This window comes from Gopherus evgoodei, unplaced genomic scaffold (assembly GCF_007399415.2).
Source record: "Gopherus evgoodei ecotype Sinaloan lineage unplaced genomic scaffold, rGopEvg1_v1.p scaffold_32_arrow_ctg1, whole genome shotgun sequence".
Taxonomy (NCBI): Eukaryota; Metazoa; Chordata; order Testudines; family Testudinidae; genus Gopherus; species Gopherus evgoodei.
This window is the reverse complement of record NW_022059994.1, coordinates 5,043,878-5,071,119: the sequence shown is the minus strand read 5'-3', so window position 1 is coordinate 5,071,119 and position 27,242 is coordinate 5,043,878. Positions and strand designations below refer to the sequence as shown.

General features: G+C 49.0%; 2 protein-coding genes across 6 annotated transcripts; one reads left to right on the top strand and one right to left on the bottom strand.

Annotated features, from left to right (window-relative positions):
- Positions 1 to 1,951: 1,951 nt before the first annotated feature.
- LOC115640859 lies at positions 1,952 to 15,627 on the bottom strand. Of its 4 annotated transcripts, none has more exons than XM_030543917.1 (5): positions 15,044 to 15,627; positions 6,425 to 6,811; positions 4,540 to 4,658; positions 3,825 to 3,990; positions 1,952 to 2,897 (listed from the first exon to the last, which is right to left on the bottom strand). In XM_030543917.1, the coding sequence occupies exons 1-4, from the start codon at positions 15,135 to 15,137 to the stop codon at positions 3,865 to 3,867; spliced, it is 726 nt and encodes a 241-aa protein (XP_030399777.1). In that variant the 5' UTR covers positions 15,138 to 15,627; the 3' UTR covers positions 1,952 to 2,897; positions 3,825 to 3,864. The 4 variants fall into 4 exon arrangements, with proteins under 4 accessions (XP_030399777.1, XP_030399779.1, XP_030399780.1 ...); XM_030543919.1 differs by having other exon boundaries at positions 4,540 to 4,655; XM_030543920.1 differs by lacking the exon at positions 15,044 to 15,627 and adding an exon at positions 8,646 to 8,820.
- LOC115640841 lies at positions 13,786 to 27,242 on the top strand. 2 transcript variants are annotated; one of them, XM_030543882.1, is made up of 4 exons: positions 13,789 to 14,009; positions 17,832 to 18,149; positions 19,871 to 19,948; positions 26,288 to 27,242. In XM_030543882.1, the coding sequence occupies exons 1-4, from the start codon at positions 13,937 to 13,939 to the stop codon at positions 26,701 to 26,703; spliced, it is 885 nt and encodes a 294-aa protein (XP_030399742.1). In that variant the 5' UTR covers positions 13,789 to 13,936; the 3' UTR covers positions 26,704 to 27,242. The 2 variants fall into 2 exon arrangements, with proteins under 2 accessions (XP_030399743.1, XP_030399742.1); XM_030543883.1 differs by lacking the exon at positions 19,871 to 19,948 and having other exon boundaries at positions 13,786 to 14,009.

Sequence of the window (27,242 nt, the reverse complement as noted above, 5' to 3'; positions counted from 1 at the left end):
CCAAACCACTCAGCCTCAGCCCCAGACAGAACCCTCATCCCCCTGCACCCTATCTGCCCCAACTCTGAGCGCTGAGCCCCCTCCTGTATCCCAGCCTCACCCCACAGCCCACACCCCAACCCTCTGCCATAGCCCTGAGCCCCCTCCTACACTCCAAACCTCTCATCCCCAGCCCCACCCCAAACCCAGCCCCACCCCTGCACCCCGTCCCTCCCCCAAACTCCCTCCCAGTGCCTGCACCCCCTCCCTCCACATCCCCCCCCATCCCCAAACTCCCTCCCAGCGCCTGCACCTCTCCTGCACCCCAGACCTCCTAACCCACCCAAACTCCCTCCCAAAACCTTGGGCAGGTGGGAGCGGAGTTTGAGCACTACCAAAATTTCTACAAACCTGCCGCCCATGCGAGCGGTCAACTAGCTAGTTACATGCAGTGCTGCCAATTCAATAATTTTCCAGCCTGCCTTGTAAAGCTGAACACCCTCTCTGATTGCAGTTCCTGGGGAAAACACCATCAGGGCCAAGCTGCAGAGCCAGAATGAGATAGATTGCTAGTGCCCCCACCCCAGGTAGGAATTGGGAAAGAGGCCAGGAGGGGGCTCCCTCTCTGGGGTGGAAACTTCACTTCTTTGAGGGGTGGGAGAGGAACCACCAGCTCTCAGTTTCTGCAGAGTCTGGGGCAAGGGGACCCCTGCACTGGGATTCCCCAGGGACAGGGTGCTGGAGGGAGCTCTGCTGAAGGAAAAGGGGGCAACTGGAGCACAGATTCATGGGGATCCCTGTTGGGTGGTGTTTTCAGGAGCAATGGGGTGGTGAGGTTTGAGGGGGAAGTGTTTGCTGGAGACATGGGGGACCCTGCCCTCCAGTTTCCCAGAACTGATCAGGGACAGAAGGGGAATTTGGAAAGCACATGCACACACCTCCACCCCTGGAATCCTCTGTCAAGCTCCATTGAGGAAACGAGTTAGCAACCTTCCTTCCTGGTGAGATGGATGCTGCTGACACGGAAGCAGGTAGATGGGGCCTTTTTCATTGTTCGTAGAAGCCCGGGGCCTCTCCAAAGTTGCCTTCTTTAACTGCAGTTAAAAATAGCGTCTGGGCTGTGAGTGTGAAGCTATTTTTCAGTTTGGGTTTGCTCCTTGGTTCGTTCTCTCCCTCTCTAACTTCAGCTGGTGTAAAACAAACTAAAATATTGGTAGGAGATCAGCCTGTCTGGGCAAATTCCTTTTTTAAACCAACTAAAAGCTTCACTAAAAGATTGGTTTGTGCCTGACCTCGGAATGCACGCACAGCATTAACTGCTTGCCTTTGCATATGCATTTCAACTGTGGGGCCAGACAGTCTGCACTTAAAAGGTTACCCCGCCATCGCTGTAGCCACTTCAGTGTAGACACTGCCTGTCCACCTGCCTGAGAAGCGGTGGCTGTTCACAGGGGAACTTGGGTTGGCTTAGCTACGCTGCCCAGTATGTGCATTTTTCACCCACTAGTGTGACCAGCTAGTGCAATTGACCTAATTTTCTAGCAGAGACCGGGGCTTAATGCCTGGAAAAGAGGAGGGTGGGTCCAGGAAAGGGGCATGATCGATTTTCAAGTCTGTGAAGGGCTGCTATAAAGAGGCCAGTGATCAATTGTTCTCCATGTCCCAGTCCCTGTAGGACAAAAAGGAATCGGCTCAGTTCCCCTTGCTCTTCAAGGCACCTTGGTGTAAAGGACGGCACCAGCCGCCAGGCTATGGAGAATCAGGTCTGTTGTTTTTATGTTGGGTGCTGGTGAAGGTGTACAGAATGGAGAGACACTGTCCCTTAGTGGTGGGGTAGATGGTAGAATCTTTATCGGTATGATTACAGCAGTGGTTCTCAACCAGGAATACGCGTCCCCCTGGGGTATGCAGAGCTCTTCCAGGGGGTACATTGACTCATCTATATATTACAACAAGTGACACAAAAAGCACTAGCAAAGTCAGTACAACTAAAATTTCATATTGACAATGACTTGTTTATACGGCTCTCCATACAACGTACATTGACATGTAAGTGTGGTATTTATATTCCAATTGATTTATTTTATAATTAGATGGTAAATGAGAAAGCCAGCTTTTTTTTCAGTAAGAGTGTGGCTGTGACACTCCTGTATTTTTATGTCTGATTTTGTAAGCAAGTTGTTTTTAAGTGAGATTAAACCTGGAGGTACGCAAGACTAATCAGCCTCCTGAAAGAGGTACAGTGATCTGGAAAGGTTGAAAGAACCACTGGATTACAGCCTGGAAAGACTCTTGTCTCCAGTGCTGATAAGCAGATGAAAAGAATGGGCCATTAATTAATTAATTTGGAACCTACACAAGGAACTACTTTGGGCAACATATACACAACCTGTGGAACTCACCGCTGCAGAAGTCAGATGCTGGTGGATTAGGGTTGCCAACCCTGCAGGGTTGTCCTGGAGTCTCCAGGAAATTAAAGAGCAGTCTTTAATTAAAGATTATGTCAGGTGATGAAATCTCCAGGAACATGTCCAACCAAAACTGGCAACCCTAAGCTGGATCTTTAGGACTGTTGACAATATTTGTGCAGTGGGCAGAGGTAAAGCGTTCTTCTTTCACCAGTAGGTAGAACCTGACCCATATAAGCAGCTGTCACCTGTAGAGGGCTGGAACTGTCAGAAGGGCTTGGCTCCCACCATCGGGGCAAGAGCGTCTAAAGGGCTCAGCGTGTTGGGTACATGATGGGCACTGAGACCTCTGGAAAATCTTGGCCCACTTACGTAAGTGCCTAATTGGGAACTGAAAACTCCAGCCCCAATGGTGAGTGCTGGACCCTTGTAAACCTGGTCCGGAGTTCTTCTGTCAATAATGGGGCGCCCCTCCAGAGCTGGGGTCGTATCTGACCTCGTGGGAAAGAGCTAAAATAATAATAATAATTAATTAATAATCTGGTTCTCTTCATCAACACATCTCAAAGCGCTTCACAAAGCAAGTTGGCATCACTGTACCCAATGGGGAAACTGAGGCACTGGGCAGGGATGAGACTTGGCTACGGTCACAGCAAGCTGGTGGCAGAACAGAACCTAGCTCTCCTCAGGGCAGGGCCAGTCTAGTGCTCTAGCCACTAGGCCACATTGCTGCTGAAAGAAAACTCTAACGGTGCCCAGTGGTCGTTCTGCCAGGCTGTGTTAGTGCCATGTGGGTGACCAAACACCATGATCTAGTGCAGTCCTTGCCAAGTACCAGTGCCCAGGGTGTGGCAAGGTGGGGGTATTTTGCTTTTTTCAGAAGCATCCAGGGCCGGTGCAACCCATTAGGCGACCTAAGCGGTCGCCTAGGGCACTAGCATTTGGGGGGCGGCATTTCGGGTTCTTCAGTGGTGACCGCGGTGGCCGGATCTTCGGCCGGCCCAGTCGTCATCGGCATTTAGGTGGAGGGAGCTGGGCAGGGGCGTGCGGGGAGGGCCGCCTGCTGCAAGTAAGTGGGGAGCATGGCACGCAGGGGAACCGCTCCCTGCCCCAGCTCCACCTCCTCCCCTGAGCACTCCGCCCCGCTCTGCTTCTCTCCCTCCTAGGCTTGTGGCGCCAAACAGCTGTGAGCAGAGGTGAGCTGAGGCCAGAAGCTGCTGCATGGCTCCCTGGGCCAGGGGAGCTGCCATGGGGTTTGGGGGGCGCTTCAGGGCGGACAGGGGGAGTTGTTGCGGGGGGGTGCCTCAAGGCAGGGGAGGTGGGGAGCTGCCATGGACGAGGCACCTTAGGGTGAGGGAGGGGGCAGAGAGCTGCCACAGGACTCGGGGGGGACGTGCAAGATGGAAGTTTCGCCTAGGGTGCGAAACATCCTTGCACCCAGCCTGGAAGCATCCTGCGTTGGCCACAGGACACAAGACTAGACCGCTGGGGGATTTTCAGTGCTGCAGATCCAGGCATGTGGAGGCTCAGTCCAGAGTTTCCAGCTCCTCTCTTGGCTTTCCTCCAGGTGGTGCGGGGAGCAGCCGGCTGGCTTGTAAACTGCCTGGGAGGGGAGGAGAAGGCGGTTAGGTACATTTGACTCCACCGGGTGTGCTGAACCAGGTGTGCTGGTCCCAGGCCAGTCATGGGGGGAGCTGGGCGAAAAATGCCTCTTATTTGTTGTAGGAAATTGTGAAAAAATGTCTGTTTTTTAAAAATTAATACTGTCCCCCCCCACCCCCCGTCACAGCCAGGGCAGAGCCCCCGTCACTCAAATCTAGCTCTCTCTTCCCTCACACATGCACCCTCCTGTCTAATTTCCAAAGTGCATCTCCCCTCAGGCTCCACCAGCAATCACCAAACAGCAGTTATGGAGAAAGCTGTGGCCAAGGATGCACTGATCAGATTGCAGAGTTTGCAGAAATGGTGTTTCACTGACTATTTGCATTCCAGGCCTTGCAAAGCCAGATTTAACCTGACACCAGTTTACTCCACTGGAGGATCTGGTCCACACACCCTAACGGACAATACACAGAGCTGATGTGGCTCAGCTTGAGAGCCAATCCTTTCCCCAGGCCCTCCAGAGGCATCCACAGCAGCAGGGCTCACTCACCTCTCCCACAATCAGCCCCAATATACAGAGAACCAGGACTGCTAAGCCAAGGCGGATGGTGTTGGGCACCAGGCTGAATCTGGCTCTGTTCACTCTTCCCATGTTCGCTGGTGCAGCTGCTGAGAGAGGCAGAGGGGCATCTGAGAAACCGACTTCTCTGTAGGCCTGATCCAAATCCCACTGACATCTGGCTATCTCCATCATACTCACATGGTCCCCACTGCTGTAGTATCGGGGCACCTCACAGGCTTTAATGTCAGTGGAAAGACTTTCATTGAGTTTTAGATCAGAGCTTGTATTGTGATAAACCAGGGCTCAAGTGAGAGGGGATGTGGTGGGACAGCAAACGCTCACCCTGCCGCTGCTGCCTTCCTGTGCTCCAGATTCTCCACTTTCTTTCTCATTAAAAAAACAAACAAACTGTGTTTTGGGGAAGTGAAAAATGTCTCTAGCCAGGTCGATGTTTGCAAGAAAAAAATAAACCTAAATAAACTGAAAAAATTATGATTTTTAAAAATGGTCAGTTTCAAACACTTCAAAATAAAAACAACTCTGACATTTGGAAATTTGTTGTGGTTTTTATTGTTTGAGCGGCGGTAGTGTTGAGCCAGCTCAACCCAGCTTGGTCTCAGCATGCTAAAACAGCTTATGGCATGCCCAGAAAATGAAATGATTCAAGGATTAGAAAAGGTCTTGTAGTGAGAGACTCAAGGTGCTCAGACTGTCTCCTTTATTGAGGAGAAAGTTAAGGGTGATTTGATTATTGTCTGTGATGAGTAACTACGCTGAGAACTCAAATCTGACAACAGACGGCTCTTCGATCTAGCAGACCTTAAAGGTACAACACGATCCAATGGCTGGAAAGTGAAGCTAGACAAAAGCAGACTAGAAATAAGAACATAAAACTGGCCATACTGGGTCACACCAAAGGTCCAAAGCCCAGTAGCTTATCTTCTGACAGTGGCCAATGCCAAGTGCCCCAAAAGGAATGAACAGAACAGGTGATCCTCAAGGGATCCATCCACTGTCGCCCATTCCCAGCTTCTGGCAAACAAGGTGAACATTTTTAATATGGAAGGTAATTAACTATTGGAACAATTGACCAAGGGTCATGGTGGATTATCCATCACTGGACCTTTTTGAATGACAATCGGATGTTTTGCTAAAAGGTCTGCTCTCGCTCCACCACAGCAAGTGGGCTTGAAGCAGTAATTAATTCAGGGACGTTCTCTGGCCTGTGTTATGTGAGAGGTCAGACTGGAGGATCACGATGGTCCCTGCTGGCCGTGGAATCTATGAATCTGACATATTCCCTGCAGTACCTGTAGGCTACAGAGCGAGTGCCTGGAGCTGTGTCTAGGATTCTGAACTGGAATCTTTGAAATCCAGGCTCCCCGGCTCCCGACCAAGGTTTGCATGTCCTAGGTTCCGTGGAAAGCGCAAAGGACTGGGGTGGACTCTTTGGGTCAGGAGAAGTCCCTGGATCAAACCATTCTACCCTCCTTCAGCTGATCTCTCCCATCTCTGCCTTTCCCTCACCCCAGTCCCACACATCTCCAATCCAGATGTGCTCATATCACATGGAGACTCCTCTCCAGGGGTGACAGGTACCGTAGGCTAGGGGAGGCCCAAGCCGTAACTCTGCCTGTGCTCCACCCCTTGCTCCTCTCTCCCCTGAAGCTGGCTGGGGCTCTGCTCCAGCCAGCAGCCTGGAGCCCGGGGCTTGGGCCAGCTGGGGAAGGCTGGCTGGCAGCTCAGGGCAGGAGGGCTGGGGCTCCTCTGGCCGTGGGTGGCAGGACCTGTGGGGGAAGGGACAGGGCTGGGGGCTAGCTTCCACTAAGGGGGGGGTTCCCCCGCTGCCCATTCTCCTCTCTATGTCTGTTACCTCCAGTCACTGTCAGGTTCACCTCTGCCATGACAAACACATCCAGGCCTCGCACTGTTATCTGGTACGTCCCGGCGTCCACGGGCTGCACACGCTGGATCACCAGGGAACCGCTCTGCAGAGAGACGTTTGCTTGCTGCTGATATTCCTCCGCCACCTTCACGCTGCGCTGGCAGGAGCGCCGCCCCCACTCGGGGGCGCTGCCGCTGCACTTGGTCAGCACGTAGGCTAAGACGGGGCGGTGGCCCGAGAGGAAATCCCATTTGAGGTGGAAGAATTCCCCCAGCGGGGTGGAGAATTGCAGGGAGACGGGCAGGACGGCTGTCTGGTTGGCGATGGCGTGGACTGGATTCTCCGGAATGGCTAGCAAGAGAGTGGAGGAGGCACCTGTAGAACAGAGAAAGACTCGCGAATTCTATAAAGCGGATTTAAAATGCTGGCAAAGGCCCCCACTCAGCAATCCCTGGACCCCTAAGGAATGTGTTTCTCTCCAGAGTGGGTACAGCCCAGCCTCTGCTCCCTACCACTGTGCATGAGTCTTCTCCTTGGAAGGGAGAGCAACTGAAATAAAAAAGGTTTTTTCTCTTTGTTTTGATGTCAGTTCCTCTCCGTTCCTTAGCTCTTTGCCATTGGAAAAGAAGGACAACACTGTTTTAAAAAGGCCATATAATTATATCCACCTCCCACTGCAGACGTTAATCTCTCTTTGTTATGAAACTTATCCCACCAGAAAAAAGGAGGGGGAAAACGGGCGGGGGGAACCAAACAACCTCTTACAAAACATGATTTCCTTTTCCAAACACCGAAATGAAGCAACATTTTCTAAACGTTCAAAACGAAACCAGCCAAAAAGATCGGTTTCATTTCCATTTTTTTGGTTGAAGAAATGAAAATTTCTGCAAACAATTTCAAAAGAAGCAAAATTTGTCAAGCCGCATTTATTTCTATTTTCAGACCGGCTCTAATGACAAGTAATCTACCAGTATTTATGGTCACCGATGAAGTTAGACCTGGTCTGCACATAGATTTGGGGCCAATATAATGACATTGGGGGAGGGCTGGCTCAAATTGGTTTGAGCATTTGCCTGCTAAACCCAGAGTTGTGAGCTCAATCCTTGAGGGGGCCACTTAGGGATCTGGGGCAAAATTGGTCCTGCTAGTGAAGACAGAGGGCTGGACTCAATGACCTTTCAAGGTCCCTTCCAGTTCTAGGAGATTGGTATATCTCCATTTATTATCTATTATTATGTGCTTTTTATACCAGTACCGCCCCTAATGTGGCTGCAGCTATACCAGTATAATGGCACCATATGTCAGTATAGCTCATTTCCCCTCTCCGTATGGGGCAAAGCTCTACCAGTATAAACACACTTCTACCGCTATATCTGCATCCGCACCGGAGGGGTTGTACTATTTTAACTAGACCGGCGTTGAATAGTGAGGAGAATTAACTGCTCCTGAGAAATGGACTCCAGCACTCAAAGTCTTTATGTTGAGGCTGGATCCAGGGCCGGTGCAAGGAAGTTTCATGCCCTAGGCAAAATTTCCACCTTGTGCCCTCCTCCCCTCCACCCTGAGGCGCCCCCACCCCCGCGACAGTTCCCCCTCTGCCCTGAGGCTCCCCTTCCCGGAGCCGTGCAGCACCTCCCCACCCCAGCTCACCTCTGCTCCGCATCCTCCCCAAGCACGCAGCCCTGCTCTAATTCTCCTCCCAGGCTTGGGGCGCCAAACAGCTGATTGGTGCTGCAAGCCTGGGAGGCAGGAGAAGTGGAGCACACTCGGGGAGGAACCACTGCAAAAAAAAAATTGGGGGCACCGCTTTTTGGCACCCCCAAATCTTGGTGCCCTAGGCAACCGCCTAGTTCGCCTTAATGGTAGCACCGGCCCTGGCTGGATCAGTCTTTCTAAAAGATACGCTCTAGCTCAACCACAAGCTATGGGCTGGATGCAGGGATCCCTGGGTGAGCGCCTCTGGCCTGGGTTATACAGCAGGTCAGATTAAATGTCCATATTGGGCCCTTCTGGGTCAGAATAACCCATGACAGAGGTTCAGTCTCAGTTGTAGCATAGAAATCGCTGTTCTCTTGTGTAACAAACCACCCCCTCTTTGCTACAAGCCATTCCTCCACCTCCTTTCTTGTTTACCTTCGCTTCACTACAGCCTTTGACAAAAGCATGGATGGAGCCCGTCCAGCCAGGTCTTGAGACAGTCTGTACTCACCCTTGAAGGCAAAGAACAGTAACATGGTGCTGGCGATCATTTCCCTGGGCCACAGGCCCTCGTATCGCATGAGAATTAGTCACACCTCAAACTGTAGCCCCTGCCTGAGTTTTGGAAAGGCAAAGAAATTTCTCCTCATCCCAGCTGGTGTCCCGGTGGCAAGGAAAGTGCCGGGCATTTACCAAGCACACAGCACAGGGCTGGGCTTGTCTGAAATGCACCTGACATAACGGTCACTCTCTCTCTCAGGAACCAAGGATGTGGTCTCGCATTAGTGCCTCCAGGGCTCGCCACAGGATGTCACAGGCCTGTTCTGGGGTACAGCAGAAATGGCCAGATTCTGAGAACCAGCTCCTGGGTGTCCAACAAAGAGATGGGACAAAACGACAAAGCTGCCCTGGCAGCTACGCTTGGTTGAACGGGAGCTGTTGCTCTACTGGGATTGAGAGGGTAAGGGGTTAATGAACAAAGTGGTTGTGTAGTTTGGTTATCTCTGCGGCTGAAAACGCCAGATCCTCGCTGTTCTAGGTCCAGGATGCAGGATTGCGGTTGAAGTCGGGAGTGGAAGGAAGGTAGCTAAGCAGGCTTTTAGCTTCCCCGTTGCTGGGACTGTCCAGGGGACCGGTTCAGCCATGGCATAACTCAGAGCAGCCTGTGGGCTGCTCTAAATTATGTCAACTAAAACAGGCGCTGTGGATCGTAACACTGGCCAGGGATCACCAGAGTGCAATGAACTCCAACCATGTTCCCGTGTGTCCCTTCCATCTGGAGAGGAGCAGGTGGCGCACAGCCTAGGTCAGCCTTTTGTCACCTGGTGAGTCCTCTACATCAGGGAATCCCCACCAGCCATTTTAGGGCTGGTCTCTGCCCCTTTTTTATGCTGCTGGAGCGCCTCAAACGAGCCAGGGGCAGAAGCAAGGATCTGGCCCTGGAAATGCTTTGTTCGGGACAACAATTCTGCTGTTTTGAATGGAGCTAGGCATGTCAAGGCTCTTTAATTTAGACATTGGGGTGGGGGACAGAGAGAGAGAAAAAAACTCCTCTAGTTAGGGCTGCCATGTGGGAGATGTGGAGTCAAATCACTGCTTTGTGTCTGTTAGAGAGAGGATTTGATCCCAGCTCTGCTAGAGTCTAGGTGAGTGCTCTAAGCATATCCCAGGCTCCTGTTGTGCTAGGTGCTGTACAAACTCAATAAAAGGATGGTCCCTGCCCCAAAACACCAGGACCCATCATGACACTAAAGCCACTTTTGCAGTGACTTGTACATGTGAGGTTAGCTCCGTTTGGCCCTGTGGATCTCGGCTCATAGTCAAACCTTCCTGGCTAGACTGTGACTGTAATTCACTCCCCAGACCAAAGATTGAACGAAAGCTCTCAGGACAGATTCTAATGGGAAGGTGACCGGACAGCAAATGTGAAAAATTGGGACAGGGGTGGGGAGTAATAGGAGCCTATATAAGAAAAAGACCCCAAAATCAGGACTGTCTCTATAAAATTGGGACATCTGGTCACCCTATCTAATGGAGCGACACCAATTTACACCAGGGGAGAAACTGAGCCGGGGTGAATTTCACCCTGCCAGCCACAGAAGCACCCAATCAGGAAAGGGAAAGCTGCTCTCAATGTGTTTGGAGGGAGATTCAAAGCTCAGGCAGCCAATGAGAAATGCCTGTTTGCTCTGAGCCTGCTGTATTGGTGGAGGATGCAGAAGAAGCACCCAGATAGTAATAGAGAGATGAGTGTGCTTCTTTACCATGCTGGGGTAAGGAGTTTCCTGTACGCTGAGACATGTGGCAATCCAAGCTGCTTGCTTTGGGATCTAACATGCAGGAGACGCTCCCCACCATGGCCTGGCTGAGGCAGGTAAGAGATGGCTTTTATTCCTTCCCAGGGCTCATTTACACCCAACAGCAGGAAAAAGCTCAGGGGCCTGGGTTTTCCAGCTGTGACTGGTGATTCTGGGGGCCCAGCAGCTGGAGATACACATCAAAAGCTGGGGCCCCAAATCACCAGTTTGGGTGGAAAGTCTTGGCCTGTAGCTCCCAGGGCATTTTTGAAACAAACATGGACAAATATTGGGATTGATTTGTAGGAGACAATCCAAGTGAGATCACTTAGGGTAGATGTAGCTGTCAGGGGGGAGCAGTCACCCGCCCACACCCCACAGGAGTTATAGGAGAGGAGGGAGGAAGCAGAGGGCTTTTTTAATGCTCCCACTGCTTTTGAAAATCTGGTGCTTACATGGGAGCTGAGCTCTGTTCTGAAAATCTAACCCCAGATATGTTCCCTGTTCATGGAGAGCACGATTCAGCTCTCCCATAACTCCCCCCAGCCCACCCCGTGTGTGCTCTATGGGAGACTCATTGTCAGGCTGGGGTGGGAAGACCCCAAAATTGTGCCCAGTTTGGCGTTGACGGTTATAGCTCAGTGCAAGCACATGGCACAAGGGGGAACTGGGAAAAACACATGTCCTCTCTCTGTGTGAGCTATTTCCCCATCCATCCCCATAGGCACTTTCTAGATCCATTTATCTACCCCTTCCCAAACATAGCCCCTATCTATCCTTTTTATAACATGTTTGATGAAAAGTTCAATAAGATCTTGGATTTAAATTTTTTGTGGGGAAATGTTTAAAAAAACCCAACCCACTGCATCCCCCCAAAGAAAGAGAACAGATGGGTCCATTTTGGAGAGTTTGAAACAACTTTGAAATTTCTAAACGTTTTGCAAAAATGTGTGTTTTTCAATCACCTCTAGAAGAAAGTTTTAAGTAAGGACAATAGACCAGATCCTTCATGCAGTTTCAGCTTCCTTTGATCTCGGGGCAGCTGGCTGCTAAACTCAGATCTCCTGGCTCAAATTACAGCAGCCTGCAGGAGGCTGTGACACACACAGCGTGGCCAACCAATCATGCCCTCACGATATCTGTTGCTTTCCCTGAAGCCCTGGCTCCTGGAGTCACGTGATTTTTTTTAGAGAACCTCAGCTTTCATTTAAAAAGAAAAGCAGGCCTTTGTGGTGGGGGAGAAAAGCCTAAAAGGATGAACTGAGTGTACTGGAGAAGCTCAAAGCCCCAGATTAAAAATCTCATGGTTTTTAAGACAATCTCATGATTTTGGGGGGATCTGGCTCAAGATTTTGGAATGAGTGGGGTTGGCCGCACTGTAGACGGTCACAGGCTGACTGGCCCCTTCAAAGGGAAATGGGACCACCCCACTTGTGCCATTATTAATTAGCTGCTTCTCAGCCTGAGGGGGTGGGACTAAGAGGGTCAGGTGATAACATAATAGATGCCTAGGCCTTATAAAAGGGCTGAGAGTGGCCAGACAGGCTTAGTCTGTGGAAAGCTCCGAGCTAGCGTCTGCAGGAGGCTGGGCACTCAGCCTGGGGGGCAGGGCTCTGTACTGGAACACAGATGGTCCAAGGTCCAGCAGGGGCTGAAAATAGTGCCCAGGGGGACCAGGTTGTGGTCGATCTCCTGCAGCCAGAAAGACTCTCAGAGGTAGCCCAGAAGGGGGCTGGGAACAGGGCCAGGAGGGGAGGGCAGAGGGGCAGAAGAAGCTGTTTGTTTACTGGGACTTGTTTAGCTGGCTTTTGGTAACCCCTTCCAGGGTAACTTGGTTTGTGACTTGGCTGGAGGGTTAAGCTGCATCTCCAGCATGAGTGTGTAGAGTTAGTGGGGACTCTGAAGGAAGGAAACTGAGGCAGGGGTATGCTGCCTGTAGTGCTGTGCTTGGCCAGCAGGGGATGCTGTAGAGCAGTTCTATCCTATGAACAGACACTAGGTGCCTACCAGAAGCAGGTCCTAGATGACTGTTGCCTTATCCACTCCCAAGGGGCTTGTGTAGCTGGTAGCCTTGCTGCTGCCATTGTTTCTGCAGGCTGAGCAGAGACTGGGAAGCTGATGTTGCTCTGGACTTGCCAGGGAAGGGGAGTGGGGGGAAGAGTTTGATTCTCCCTTCCTGCTCTCTCTCCCCACCCCTGCCTGACTCCCTCTCTGGTCCCCACCCGTAAGAATGGGGCTCTAATGCAGACAGGCCTGGAGTTCGTGCTGGTGCAGCTCATCCCAGCCGATTCAGGCTTTACCTGTCTACACTGGGCATTTGCACTGGGGCAGCTCTGCCTGTGGCTGGCCAATGCACTGGCTGAAATCCCCAGTGTGAGCAGTGTCTTAGCTGAAAGCCTGGGGCCCGATTCTCGCCTGCCTTACCTCTAGGGCAGCTGTTTACACCGGTTCTCAGCACAGCTGGTGTAAGTTACGCCAAGCCCACATGGGGCAGCTGAATAAGTAGTGCTGGGGTAGGCAACCTGTGGCACGAGCTGATTTTCAGTGGCACTCACACTGCCAGGGTCCTGGCCACCGGTCCGGGGGGGCTCTCCATTTTAGTTTAATTTTAAATGAAGCTGCTTAAACATTTTAAAAACCTTATTTACTTTACATACTACAATAGTTTGGTTATATATTATAGAAAGAGACATTCTAAAAATGTTAACATGTACGACTGACACGCAAAACCTTGAATCAGAGCAAATAAATGAAGACTCGGCATAGCACTTCTGAAAGGTTGCCGACCTCTGAACTAGTGCATTAAAATCCGTGATACTTTCGACTTATAAAGCCATTTCTCCAGAGCCTTCCCTGGACAATAGAACAAAGAAACATTGCCTTTACATTAATTGTGATAATTCAGCAGTATCGTGTTCCCTCTTCCTCCTAACTTCCTTTTCAATCGGGACAACGGGTGCGGGTGTGTGTGAGAGATAAGTGCCAATCCTCTGGCAGTTTGTTCCCCAGCTGAAACTGGTTTTGAGCTAGACAGCTTAAAAAAAGTTGAAAAACTTTTAATAGCGCCTGGGTTCATTGTTCCTCTTTGTCTCCCGAGCGGTTTGATTTGCCTCAGACTTCTTAGAAAATATGACTCAGAGAAATTCCAAAAAGTTTGAGGGGGGGGGTGTAAAACTAGTGGGCTTAGGTCAAAATTGAGCTAGCAAAGCCAAGTGCAGCCTTTTCTAATTGCTGCATCTACTGGAACAAAGTTACAAAATTTGGGGGTGGGTAGGGGTGACCAGCCTCAGGAAGCAAACCATTATTCAGAAAACTCGCATCCCATTGCAAAGCAGTTCCAGAGCTGTTTTTAAATTAATTTCCAGCCCTCTCTGGTGGAACTTCCCAGCAGGCACCATTTACACAGCCAGATTACCACTCTTTCGTGGAATCAGGTTATAGTGGGCTGGACTTGGCTTCTGGTGAAGCTGCTGCTGATCTCTCCCATTCCTTTCTCCTCTTTGCCATGTGGTGGGTTGGTGTGTTTCTGAGGCTCTTCCTTCTAGCCTGCCTATGTGGGTTTTTGGATGGCACTTCAGGTAAGAGATCCCAGCTACCATCTATACAGTTCAGTGGGGCTGGAGGTCTGAGCAGAAAAGGGGAGGGAGATGCATGTTGTCTGGGGGTTAGAGAAAAGAGAGCTTGTGGGGGGGGGTGGATGGCAGCTGTAGTGCCCATGTGTTCCCAACACCTCTGCATGCCCCTTTCTTCAGGCCCTGTCCTGCCCAGGGACGCTGGAGCAATTTGTACCGTGAGGGGCCGAGAGCCATTGAACCAAACTGTAAACCCTGTATAGGATGGAAACCACTTCAAGTCAGGGGGTGCAGCAGCCCCCTAGGTCCAGCCCCGATGGTCCTGCCCATGTCAATTTTACAGAAAATATTTAGGGGCCTTTTTTTCTCTGGTATTTTTTTGCTTTTATTTATTTATTTGCAAATCCCCAACTGCTGGCTGAGCAGGTGAGACTTAGAGACCCAGAGAAAAGGGAGAGAAGGAAGAGGGCATGGAACGAACATACAGAGGAGATGTGTGGGTGGGGGCGTTATTTTGTAAAGTTTCTTTGAATGCAGTTTAGTAGCTGGAGACAGAGAGGATTGGCCAGCACCTTGCATCCAGCCAGCTCCATTTGATCACGAGCAGGGAATCCCCTGGCAAGCCCCAGCTTGGGGAACTGGGGGTGCGGTGTGGGGCTGATTTGAAGTGTGCATTTTCTCTGGCAGGGGGAGTCGACCTTGGGTTTTAAGGTCTGAGGGAGGGGCAGGCATGCCCTCACTGCAGAGTTTACTGGAGCTATGGACACTGGGAGTTGTAATCTGCTTGCAGAGACGTGCTGTGTAAATGCATGAGATGAAATCAGATCTGGTGCCAACGTGAGGGTGTGTGCGTGCGCGCGCGCGGCATGATAGGGGTGTGTATGGGAAGCAGCCCTTGTTAACTCTGCACGCTGCCCATTCATAGCGGGGAAACCCCAGCACCCACTTCTAGATCTTTCTGTGATCTAACCATAGGAAGGAACAGGTGAATGTGACACACCTTCATTCACTGCCTCAGGATCTTCCCAGGCCTTCCCTACCTCTGACTCTGCTCCGCTCTCCCGGTTGATTGTTCCGGCTGAGCTCTGTCTCTTTGTCCGGACAAAGCCCCAGCAGGAAATGCACAAGCCCCATTTGTGTGGAACAATTTGCAAGAAGTTCAGGGTCACGTTCCTTTAGATCAAACCCCCCTTTGTTCTGCAACAGCAAATATCTCAAACTCTTTCGTAGCAAGTCACTCGTTTAAAATAATTTTGTTGAACAAGAGCCCTACCCTCTCTGAGCCAGCATTGTTGATATTCCTGGAGATGTTTTGCTCAGTCATGGAATGTCAGGGTCTTTTTAAAAAAAAAAAAAAAAGTCACGGTTTGCTACGAAAAAGCCGTAAGTCATTAGCAGGTTTTGCAAAATAATCCCCAGAGTTCAGCTCCTAAATCCAGGCATAAACGGGGAGAGCCCTGGAAATCAGCAGAGATCCGCTTCATATCCGTGGACCGTTTTTGAAGCTTGCGTGCGGAAACAAATTTTGTATCTGTGCAGGGGTCTATACGTGTGTCCTGATGCCCAGGAGCATGAGACCCTCTAGCTCCCGCTGGCTTTAACTGCAGCTGCTGAATGCCCGACACTTCAGTGTCATTAGAGTACCTGGAATGAACAGAAAGACAAAAGCATGATTGCGTCATTCGCTTCCTGTTGTGCAGCCCTACAACAGAATCACATGAAGTGCGATGGGTGGGGAGTGGAGGGTTGTCAAGGGAAGAGGTACTTTCAGGCACGAAACCACTGATGATCCTGGCATACCCATGGCCTTTCCCTCCACAGGGGGAGGAGTTAAAGAGCCAAACGATGCATTAATTAGAGGATTCCCTACAATTAGTTCCCTGTGACTTAGGCAAATGTTCCTCATTCCCACTGTTGGCAACTCTCCTGATTTTTTCATGCATCTCATGATATTTGGTGTTTGATTTTCTAAAAGCCCCAGTGCCTGGAGTCCTGTGATAAGCATATCCATTTGTTTAAACCAAAATGTGGGGTTTATGTAGGAAGGCTTGAAAAAAGTGACTTCCCATGCCCCCCATCCCGAGGCTCAAAACTCAAAAGATGAAAAAGCAGACCTCTCCCAAAATAATTGATTATTTTTAAATATTTCATGATTTTTAAGGTAACTTGATGGTATTTGAAGGCTGTGGGTTGGCAAAACCCTGCAAGATGCAATAAAGTGGCATTCCAAGAGGGCAGAGTTAAGGTTATATGGGGGAAATGGCATCTCCTGGTTAACATAGCTCTGTGGTTTGTTTTCCCCTGTAATGCTAAGATTCTTTCCCAGTGTTACATGGGGAAGATCTTAGCTGAGCATTTCCTGGTTCTCTAACAGCTGAGTTTGGGACAGTGACATTCCATAAGGGCCTGGGGAGCAGAACTGCCTGTTAGTCAGCAAAAACAGGGTGGATTCGGTTTAAATCAAATTGATTTAAATCATGATTTAAATCACTAGTCAGGAAAATTAGATTTAATCATGGATTTCTACATATAAATGCATTCTTGTTGGTTGTTATAATCTTAATACATATTCTTCACAACTCAGGATGGTAGGTTTAATTTTTAGAAGGTACACACTGTACATTTTTAAACAGTGATTTGTTTTGAAAACTCTTCAGATTAGTTTTACAACTTTATCAGAAAATGAATAATTGTTTGGTTATTTCATTTACCAAAGGTAATTGAAGCAGATATTTATGAAGTCATTGGGAGGTGAACTATCTCCAATTCAACTGGTTAATCATTAATATTTGGAGGATTTTCTTGCCATGCTGAATTAGGAGGAGACTGTCATCAGACAGACATTTAAATTGTTGTATTTAATTAAAACACCAATGTTAAGTATTCTGGATATTTTTCTTCTGCAGCAAACATATAATATTTTAACAAAACAAGCCTATGTCCCTCGCTTCTCACATTTATCTCCAGGTGTCTTCTCCTTGTCCACATCTATCCCCCGCACCCAACAATCTTCTATTCATTGCACTTTTTGAAACTTTGCACTTTTAGAGTGAGGTAAGGGATTGACTCTGTGTACACAAATTTACAGAGTGACAATAGGGCTGAGGTCTGTTGTTTCTCACTTCTGTTTGTTTATTTAAAAATATTTTTGCTGTTAACAAGCATGTTACCTCTGGAGGCACAAATCCACAGTTTGAGAACTGCAAAACTAAGCATCTCTGATGGTATCTTCTAGACTGAGCACTGAGTCCCAGTGGGTAGATAGCAAGATTAACCTAAATAATCTATACAGAAGCTCCTGGAACCCCATAAAATTGGGTCCCTAATCCATGAACTACTGGAACTCATTTACAAAACTTTTTCTTAAACATGACATGAATATATTGTCTCATTCTGTAGAACTGGAATTTATAATCCCTATTCCATGATGAGAGATCTTTGAGCTATAATGTATCTTAATTAAAACTCTCTTTAGATAGCTTTTAGAGGAAAAAAACATTTTATCCAAAAAATCCAATTTAAATACAAAAAATCTGATTTATTTTATTTAAAAAAAATTATTGATTTTTATCCACCCTGGTTGCGAGTGAACAGCAAAGCTGGTCTCGGCAGGGAGCCAGAGTGTCAAAAATTCTTAGCTGGCAGGAGAGCCTCTCTGAGCATCTACAAAGCCTCTCACTTAAACAGTGACTGGCTGAATGATTTATTGTAAGGGACGCCCTTTGTCAGACCCTTTTTCTTTACTGTCCCTCCCTCCCCCCCCTTTGTCAGTCCCTGACCCAGGATTGCCAAGCCAAACTAAAATACTTCTTGTTTGAAACCTCACAGCTCACGAAGCTTGTCCAGTTGTCCACGTGACTGAGCCCGTAGGCGGCTCTGTGAACACCGCCATACCAAATGCCACCCACATTTCAGAGACGTCTTTCTTCGTGCAGAAATATGACACCTCAACTTCGTCGTGGGAAGATGTCATTTACTCCTCTGATGAGGACTCCCAAAACGTCCTCAGTTCCTTCAAGGAGACACTCTCCTTTTCTGGTGGCTACTTCAAGATGGAGAACGTGAGCAAAGGGGCTGAAGGTGTTTACAGGATTCAAGGTGAAATGTACAAGAAGTGTGTGGGTATTGTAAACCTCATCGTGGTAGGTAAGTTCTACACTCGGTGATCCCAGAAAAAACTCTGCTCCCATGCATCCCACGAAGTGGGGATTCACCCACGAAAGCTCATGCTCCAATACGTCTGTTAGTCTATAAGGTGCCACAGGAGTCTTTGCTGCTTTTACAGATCCAGACTAACATGGCTACCCCTCTGATACTCTGCTCCCATTGCACTTCTCAGGCAGCATAAAGCCTGTGGAAACAGGGCTAGCTTGGTGGTTTGAGCATTGGCCTGCTAAACCCAAAGTTATGAGTTCAGTCCTCAAGGGGGCCACTTAGGGATCTGGGGCAAAATAATCTGTCAGGGACTGTACTTGGTCCTGCTGTGAAGGTAGAGGACTAGACTCAATGACCTTTTGAGGTCCCTTCCAGTTCTACATTTCTATGATTAAACTCCCAGAATATGGAAGACCCCAGCAGACATTGAGCTGGGAAAGCCATCTCCTCTGCAGCCCCCAGCCCAAGGGGAATGTGTGAAGAGAGGAACCATGCACTCTGGCTATTCTCAGTGGATTGATGGCCCCCTGCCAGCTGGCACACATTAGAGCAGCCCCCAGGCTGCTATAACTAATGATGGGACTGGCCCGAGAACCAGGAAGGTGTAAATCCTGTTGTGCCAGAGCAGGAGCCTTGACTACACTAGGCCCACTGATTCTAATGACAATAAACATTTTTTGCAAACATGGCCAGCTAGTGACCAGGCCACCAAGGGAGGCTAGTCCCTGGCCCCTTCTTGCCCTGCAGGAGCCCGAAGCATCCCCACTGTGGCCCTTGGCCCCAGTGCTGGGCAGCTGTGGGGGCAAGGCCCCAGGCCCAGTGCTCCCAGCAGCACGGTTGCCGCGTCCCCAGGCCTGGCACTCAGGGTGGCAGGTGCTGGGGGCTTGCCGCCCAGAGTCCCAGTGGGAGGCAGGCCAAACAGTCCCAGCCAGCCTGGGCCAGCCATGGCAGAGTGCTGGGAACAGCAGGAGGGGGGCCTGGCCTGGTAGCAGAGCATGGGGCCACGCTAGGCTGTTTGGGGAGTTACACCCTCCCCCTGCCTATGATACCTGCTGCCCATGTTTGCAAAGATTCTGCAGTGCAGGCAAGGTTTAAAGCACCCCAAGGGCTCACAGGGAGAGCAGCATGTGTCCTATAGGCTACAGGGTGACTCATTTCTGTTCATCAGACTGCTGGCTGCATCTGACTGCAGGATGAGGAACAAACATTCTTGAAGTGTCAGCATTGAAATCCCTGGGAAATATGTGGCAGGCTGTGATCTGTTTTATCTCTGGCCACTGTCACGCTAGTATCTGAGGCTCAGATCTTCAAAAATCAATGGGAATCAGATGCCTAAACACCTTGGAGGATCTGGGCCTAAGGGCCAGATTGTCAAAGGTATTTAGGCACCTCAAGCTGTAAATAGGAGTGTAGGGGGATTTTCAAGAGCACGCAGCTGCCTAACTCTCATTGAAGATGGGAGTTAGTCACTTTTGAAAATCCCATTAGTGGCCTACCTGCATCTTCAGGAATGCAAATACCTTTGAGTATCTGGCCCTAGATAATCAAAGGGCTCTGTGGCAAAGGCTGGAAGTGAACCTGGCACTCCTGGGTCCTAAATCAGCACTTTCCCCCTTAGACCACCCTTCCGCAGTGCAGGCAAGAAGAGGAGAATCAGGCCTGTGATATACAGAGTCCTCACCAACACTTTCCTCTTTATTGTCCCATTCCAGAGCCCAGCTCAATCCCACCTACTGTGTCTGGGATGTCCGGTGCTGAGGAGGAACCTCGCAGTGAGACCAAAGGGGAAAGTAAGTAGCTTGTGATGGGAGATTTCCTGCACCAATAGCGTCTCTCATCCCAGCCACACACATGTCCCAGCTCCCACTTATGTAAATGTGAGCTTGAGGGAATCATGCAGTTGCTCCAGATCTTCTCAGATGGCCTGAAGGCTTGTGCCACAATTGGCCAAAAATGGACCACTGGGAGCTGGCATAGCAGAGTTGGCTACGCCCAAGGACAAGCCCTTGGCCAATTGAGGAGCCGTGTTTGGGGCCTCCCAATGCGAGTGCAGAGTGTCAATAATAACGAGGAGTCCTTGTGGCACCTTAGAGACTAACAAATTTATTTGGGCATAAGCTTTTGTGGGTTCGAACCCACTTCATCAGATGCATGGAGTGAAAAATACAGGAGCAGGTATAAATACATGGAAGGATGGGGATTGCTTTACCAAGCGTGAGGTCAGTCTAACGAGATAAATGAATTAACAGCAGGATACCAAGGGAGGAAAAATAACTTTCGAAGTGGTAAGAGAGTGGCCCATTACAGAGAGTTGACAAGAAGGTGTGAGTAACAGTAGGGGGAAATCAGTATTGGCGAAATTAAGTTTAGGTTTTGTAATGACCCAACCACTCCCAGTCTCTATTCAGGCCTAATCTAATGGTGTCCAGTTTGCAAATTAATTCGAGTTTTGCAGCTTCACATTGGAGTTTGTTTTTGAAGCTTTGTTGCTGAAGAATTGCCACTTTTAGGTCTGTTATTGAGTGACCAGGGAGATTGAAGTGTTCTCCTACTGGTTTTTGAATGTTATGATTCCTGATGTCAGATTTGTGTCCATTTATTCTTTTGCATAGAGACTGTCCGGTTTACCAATGTACATGGCAGAGGGGCATTGCTGGCACATGATGGCATATCTCACATTGGTAGATGTGCAGGTGAATGAGCCCCTGATGGTGTGGCTGATGTGTTTAGATCCTATGATGGTGTCCTTTGCATAGATATGTAGACAGAGTTGGCACCAGGGTTTTTTGAAGGGTTTGGTTCCTGGGTTGGTGTTTTTGTTGTGTGGTGTGTAGTTGCTGGTGAGTATTTACTGCAGGTCGGGGGGACTGTCTGTAAGCGAGGACTGGCCTGTCTCCTAAGGTCTGTGAGAGTGAGGGATCGTCCTTCAGGATAGGTTGTAAATTGTTAATGATGTGCTGGAGAGGTTTTAGTTGGGGGCTGATGGTAATGGCTAGTGGCGTTCTGTTATTTTCTGTGTTGGGCCTGTCTTGTAGTAGGTGACTTCTGGGTACTCTTCTGGCTGTGTCAATGTGTTTCTTCACTTCACCAGGTGGGTATTGTAGTTTTAAGACTGCTTGATAGAGATTCTGTAGGTGTTTGTCTCTGTCTGATTGGAACAAATGCGGGTGTATCTTAGAGCTCAGCTGTAGATAATGGATCGTGTGGTGTGGTCTGGATGGAAGCTGGAGGCATGTAGGTAAGTGTAGCGGTCAGTAGGTTTCTGGTATAGGGTGGTGTTTATGTGACCATGGCTTATTTGCACTACAGTGTCTAGGAAATGGACCTCTTGTGTGGACTGGTCCAGGCTGAGGTTGATGGTGGGGTGGAAATAGTTGAGATCTTGGTGGAATTCCTCAAGGGCCTCCTTCCCTATGGGTCCAGAAGATGAAGATGTCATCAGTGTAGCGCTAGTAGAGTAGGGGTGTAAGGGGATGAGAGCTGAGGAAGCGTTTGTCCTAAGTCAGCCATAAAAATGTTGGCGTACTGAGGGACCATGCGGGTACCGTAGGAGTCCTGCTGACTTGAAAGTATAAATTGACGCCAAATCTGAAATAGTTGTGGGTGAGGACAAGTCGCAACGTTCAGCCACCAGGTTTGCTGAGATGGTGTCGGGGATGCTATTCTTGATGGGGAATTAGGGGAAAGGGTTCAGGGCAGAAAACTGCGATCTCCAAAAGCCAGCATACTCTGAGAGGGAGCCAATGGAAGATGTTGATGAGAGGGGTGTGTCCCAAGCCCCACCCCCTCCATGTTCAATGCCTGTTGTGGCTTGTAATCCAGGGAAACCCCTCTCTTGCAGTCAGGTGATTTCAATGCTGCTCAAGTTATACCTTGCAGTAATAAGTTAGGTACCTGCCTTGCTCTATGCAACATGGTGGGGAGGGATAGTTCAGTGCTTTGAGCATTGACCTGCTAAACCCACAGTTGTGAGTTCAATCCATGCAATATGGCAGAGGAGCTGTCCTAACCTAGCCCTGTGGCTGGAGCACTCAGCTGGGAGAGCCCCATTCAGTTCTCCCATCATTTAAAAAGTCCCAGTCCATTCTTCTTAATAATCTGAGAGAGGCAACTCCTCTTTGTCTGGGTTGGGTGAGGGAGTTGCTTAGGCACTGTCAAATTACTTAACAGCCCAATTAATCTAAGTATTATACTTAACGGGTTTCTGGAATTTGTAACCGGTTTAGCAAGGTGATTCCACGACAGGCTGGTGCACCGTTAAAAAGAAACAGGCGCTAGACAGAAGTAAGCAGCAGCATGGGAAAACCATTTGTCAACCATTAAGCTTTCTTCAGATTGCAAGGAGAGAGGCTTGGAGACGGCCTGGAGAAGAAGTCGCTTTTATTGAGGATTCTGTAGCTGTTTAAACGGACGGGGTGTTTTCTGCAAAGGGAGGAGGTGGGAAGGAACCTGCTTTATGGCTCAGGCTGCATCTGCACTTAAAACACTACAGCTGCTGTAGCCCTTCAGTATAGACTCTCCCTACAGCAATGGGACACCCAGTCCAGCGCTCTGCGCCACGTTGCCTCCATGGGTCCCAGCTCTCACGCACACCCTGACATCACTGAGAGCTCAGCATGCACAAGGATCAGGCCCAGTGTCTGACCTGACCAGGGTGTCACTCCTGACCCCAAACTCCCTTTGAGTCCCCTAAGAGCTTATGGTTGCTTCCATCTCCATCCCCCAACGCTGTGCTTGTATGCAATGACTCATTCCACTGACGAGGTCATAGCCTGCCTTCAGCTCCTGGCCCTGACGGCAGCATGTGTGGAATTCCCCCTCCCGGCCTCTAGGACTTCCCCAAGCATCACAGTGACTCCAAGGAAGAGATCTTAAGAGATCTCGGATTCTCTGAAAACATCCACTCAATGCACAGCAGCAGTCAAAAACCAAACAGTGCTGGGAATCATTCGGAAAAGGATAGATAATGGACAGAAAATATCGTAGTGTCTCTATAGAAATCCACATCCTGAATACCGCACGCAGATCCAGTTGCCTCATCTCAAAGGAGATATATTGGAATTGGAAAAGGTTCAGAAAAGGGCAGCAAAAATGATTAGGGACATGGAACAGATTCCGTATGGGGAGAGACTAGTAAGACTGGGACTTTTCAGCTTGGAAAAGAGACGACTAAGGGGGGGATAAGGTAGAGGTCTATAAAATCATGACTGATGTGGAGAAAGTAGATAAGGACGTGTTGTTTACTCCTTCTCATAACACAAAATTGGGGGGGAGAAGTAGCTCAGTGGTTTGAGCATTGGCCTGCTAAACCCAGGGTTGTGAGTTCAACCCTTGAGGGGGCCATTTAGGGAACTAGGGTAGAAATCTGTCTGGACATTGGCCCCCCTTTGAGTAGGGGGTTGGACTAGATAACATTCTGAGGTCCCTTCCAACCCTAATCTTCTATGAAGATTCAGGGGTCACCCAATTAAATTAATAGGCAGCAGGTTTAAAACAAACAAACAAAAGGAAATATTTCTTCACACAACACCCAGTCAACCTGTGGAACTCCTTGCCAGAGGATATTGTGAAGGCCAAGACTATAAGAGGGTTTAAAAAAGAACTAGATAAGTCCATGGAGGATGGGTCTGTTAACTGCTGTTAGCCAAGATGGACAGGAATGGTGTCCCTAGCCTCTGTTTGCCAGAAGCTGGGAATGGGTGACAGGGGATGGATCACTTCATGATTACCAGAGCTCCTGTGATTCTGTGTTTTTGTTTTTTGGGTTTTTTTTAAATCTCTCCAGAGTTTTGGTTGCAATTGAAACTTCCAGTTAAAGCAATAGGTGTGAGGGCTGGACTCTCTGTTGCCTTGCACTTTGTTTGTGTCACTTTTACACTGATGCAAAGTGAGCATGAAATACCAACAGACCTACAGGTACTAGTGTAAATGACAGACACTAGGATCAGGGTAAGGCTGGACTGGGGCCCAGAGCTCTCCACTCACCCACCCATCACTGCACAAGGAGTTGGATCCTGGGCCCCAGGCCAACTGCCCTAAAGGGGCAGCTTAGAAATTCCAAGGTAGCACAAAGCGGGTGTGTCTCTCTAAGTCACCTGCCTCCTCCCAGTCTTTAGAATGGGGACGTGGTGTGGTCATGAAGAGGGTGTGATGCATAATGCTGGCTCAGAACTGCTGCCACTACAGCCAGTGTAACTTAGAGCAGCCTCAGCAGTGTTCTAAGTTATATCAGGTGCAATTTCAGGCACCAGCCAACCCAAGTTTGGGGGGAACAGAAGGGTGACTTAGATCCCCCTTTTCTGACCCCCCTCTGCTGAGCCAAGTGAAAACTTGGCGCTTCTGAGAATTAAGACCCAAGCATAAGGCAATGGAGAACCCCCATCTTTTTTCCGCTGTGAAGAGTTGGTGAAACTCAAAGCCCAGATGGCACCCTTGTTAAGCAAATTATTTTTTTCTCCCTGCTATTTAAAAATAATTAGATGCAAAAACAATATTAGTGCAACATTAATGTTGTATGGTTAGGACATACACATTAAGTGTCCTATCACAACATTAACTTGATCAACTTGCATGTATGTAGCATATATTTCCCCTTCCTGTTTTTCTTGTTGTATTAAAAAGACCCCACAGACACAAACTTACAGGAATGGGTCAGAACTCCTCAACTTACAGGAGGGGGTGCTGCAGGGATTGGGGCTGATTTTTAAAGGGCCCAATTTTCAAAAGCCCCAAAGTGACTTGGAAATGTTACCCATAATCTTCCTTAGGAATTGATTTTTTTAAAACAAGAGAGTTGTAGCCTGTTTTCCACAGGGTCAGTCTGAGTTCAAGCCAATGCCCTAGGGCATTTCAGGCTGCTGTCCTGTCTGATCCAGCCCAGGGGACAATATCTGATGCTTCCAGAGAAAGCAAGAACCTGCTGTAACATAGTTCTACGATGCTGTAACTGCAGGTGGGGAATTAACTCCTGACCTCCGTGGCGTTCAGACTATGCCCTGAAGCATGAGATTGGGCCAGAGGGACTGCTGCCGCTGGTCACAGTGCCTAGGGTCTCTTGGAGGGGGAAGTTCCTTGGAGGATTCCATTGGGTGGGGGACTCAGCTGCGAAGGGAGAGGGTGGGCAGGAGCCTCTGATGAGCCCAGGACTGGACTAACTGAAGTAATGTTCCCTTTACACGGAGCCTCAGCTCTTTGGAACCTCTGCGAATGCTTTAGCCACGTGTTTAGCTCCATCCGTAGGAGTAGCCTTGGATCGCAGTGGGAGGGCTCAGGTGTGTAAGTGTTTGCAGGGCAGGCTCTCAGGGCAGTCCCTGACACCAGGGCAAAGTGGATGTGAAGTGCCACTGTCTGGATTTGGGAGCTTGCCCGCACACCGAACTCACTAGGCGCTGGGTATGTGGCTGCAGGCGCTGGGTCGTGGAAAATCAGCCCCGGGTGGTTATTTCAAGTGGAAAACCAGAGTCACTTCTCGGTCTTTTCACTTCTAATTCCCTTTCCCTTCTGCCGCCAGATTTCAGCGTATGATAAAATCCCTCTCAATGCCAAGTCGGTGCCACAAATCACTGGACCGGGTGCAGGAATCACTAGGCAATGTTCTCTGGCCTGGGTTATACCAGGGCTCAGACTAAATTAATGTTCCCCAAACTTTGAAAAGCTGAGCCCCCTCCTCAAGGCAAAGAAACCAGTCATGCTCCTCACCTGTCAGCCCCACCATGTGTTAGCAAACCCACCCCACATCTTCATGTATACATCTTCAAACCCCTCCCTTCCCACCATGGCTAGCCCTTTCCCACGCTTCAGGAGAGGCTGGAGTCGATGATCGTAACCACTGCCTCTAACCTTAAGATCTGAGGGACCCCATCCTGGAGCATCTTAAAATTCCCGGTTCCCATACTCTGTAACGGGCTGCTTTGCCAGGCCCACCTTTCTCCCTCCGTCAGGCTGACCGATAGGGATAATGAGCCTGGAGATCTCATTCCTGCTGCTCTGAGTGGTGCCCATGTGTGCACGGCTAAACTTAGGTCTTCCTGTATCCCAGGAATATCATAATCTTCTGGGATCCTCATGGCAGCAGTGGGATTATTTAAATGAGTCCCTTAGTAATGGGGCCTTTCTCTCTTTTGTTTCAGAGCCAGCGCCCTCGAATCTTCGCACGATTGTTCTGGTGTTAGTGGGAGTGCTGGTGTTAGTGGGAATGCTGCTAATCTTACTATACAAATGTGAGTTTCAGAAAGCTAGAGGAAAAGTGTCTGCCTACCTTGGACTCATCTTCAGCAAGCTGCTGACTCATCTGTCCCAGGAGCCTGGAAATCCGCAGGATTCACAGGAATATGAGCTCACCACAGTGTGTGTCAGGGACAGGGACTGGGACCAGGACCAGGGAACCAGAAACAGGAATCAAGACCCAGCCCTGGAGAATGGTGAGGGAGACCTGCTAATGGAGGACAGACGCTTCACCCAGGAAACCAGAGAAAGGGATCCATTAGGTGGAGACACGGGCCAAGCCCAGGGAACTGGAATAGCGTTGCCAAACCTCCAGGATTGACCAGGAGTCTGCAGGAATTAAATAGTAATTTTTAATTAAAGATTATGTTGTGATCAAATCTTCAGGAATATGTCCAATTAAAATTGGCAACCCTATACTGGAGTGGGTGGGAGGAACCCATTAGCTGGAGACAGACTTGAGCTGGGGAACCAGCTAAAAGAGATGATCCCTCCTTACAATGCCCATCAATAGTGGGGACTGGACTGAGTGAAACGTTTCATCTAAACCTATTTTAGGTGAAAAATGCAGATTCAGCAACATGGAAACATTTTGCAAATTCATATTTGTTCTGCTGAATTGTTCATGTCCAGACTCTGACCCCAGTTCTTAAAATGTCGAAGCATTTCGTTTAGACACTTTCCAAACAAACCGTTTTGATTTTTCAGTTTGACACTTTTTTTTGTTTAAAAATACCCTTCAATTTTATTTAAAAAATTCAAAGTTACATCCCTCGAAATGTTCCCATGTCTTTTTTTTTTTAAAGCTTTTTGGTTCATCAAAATTTGGAAAAAATTTAGTTTTGTTCGATGGGTCACTTG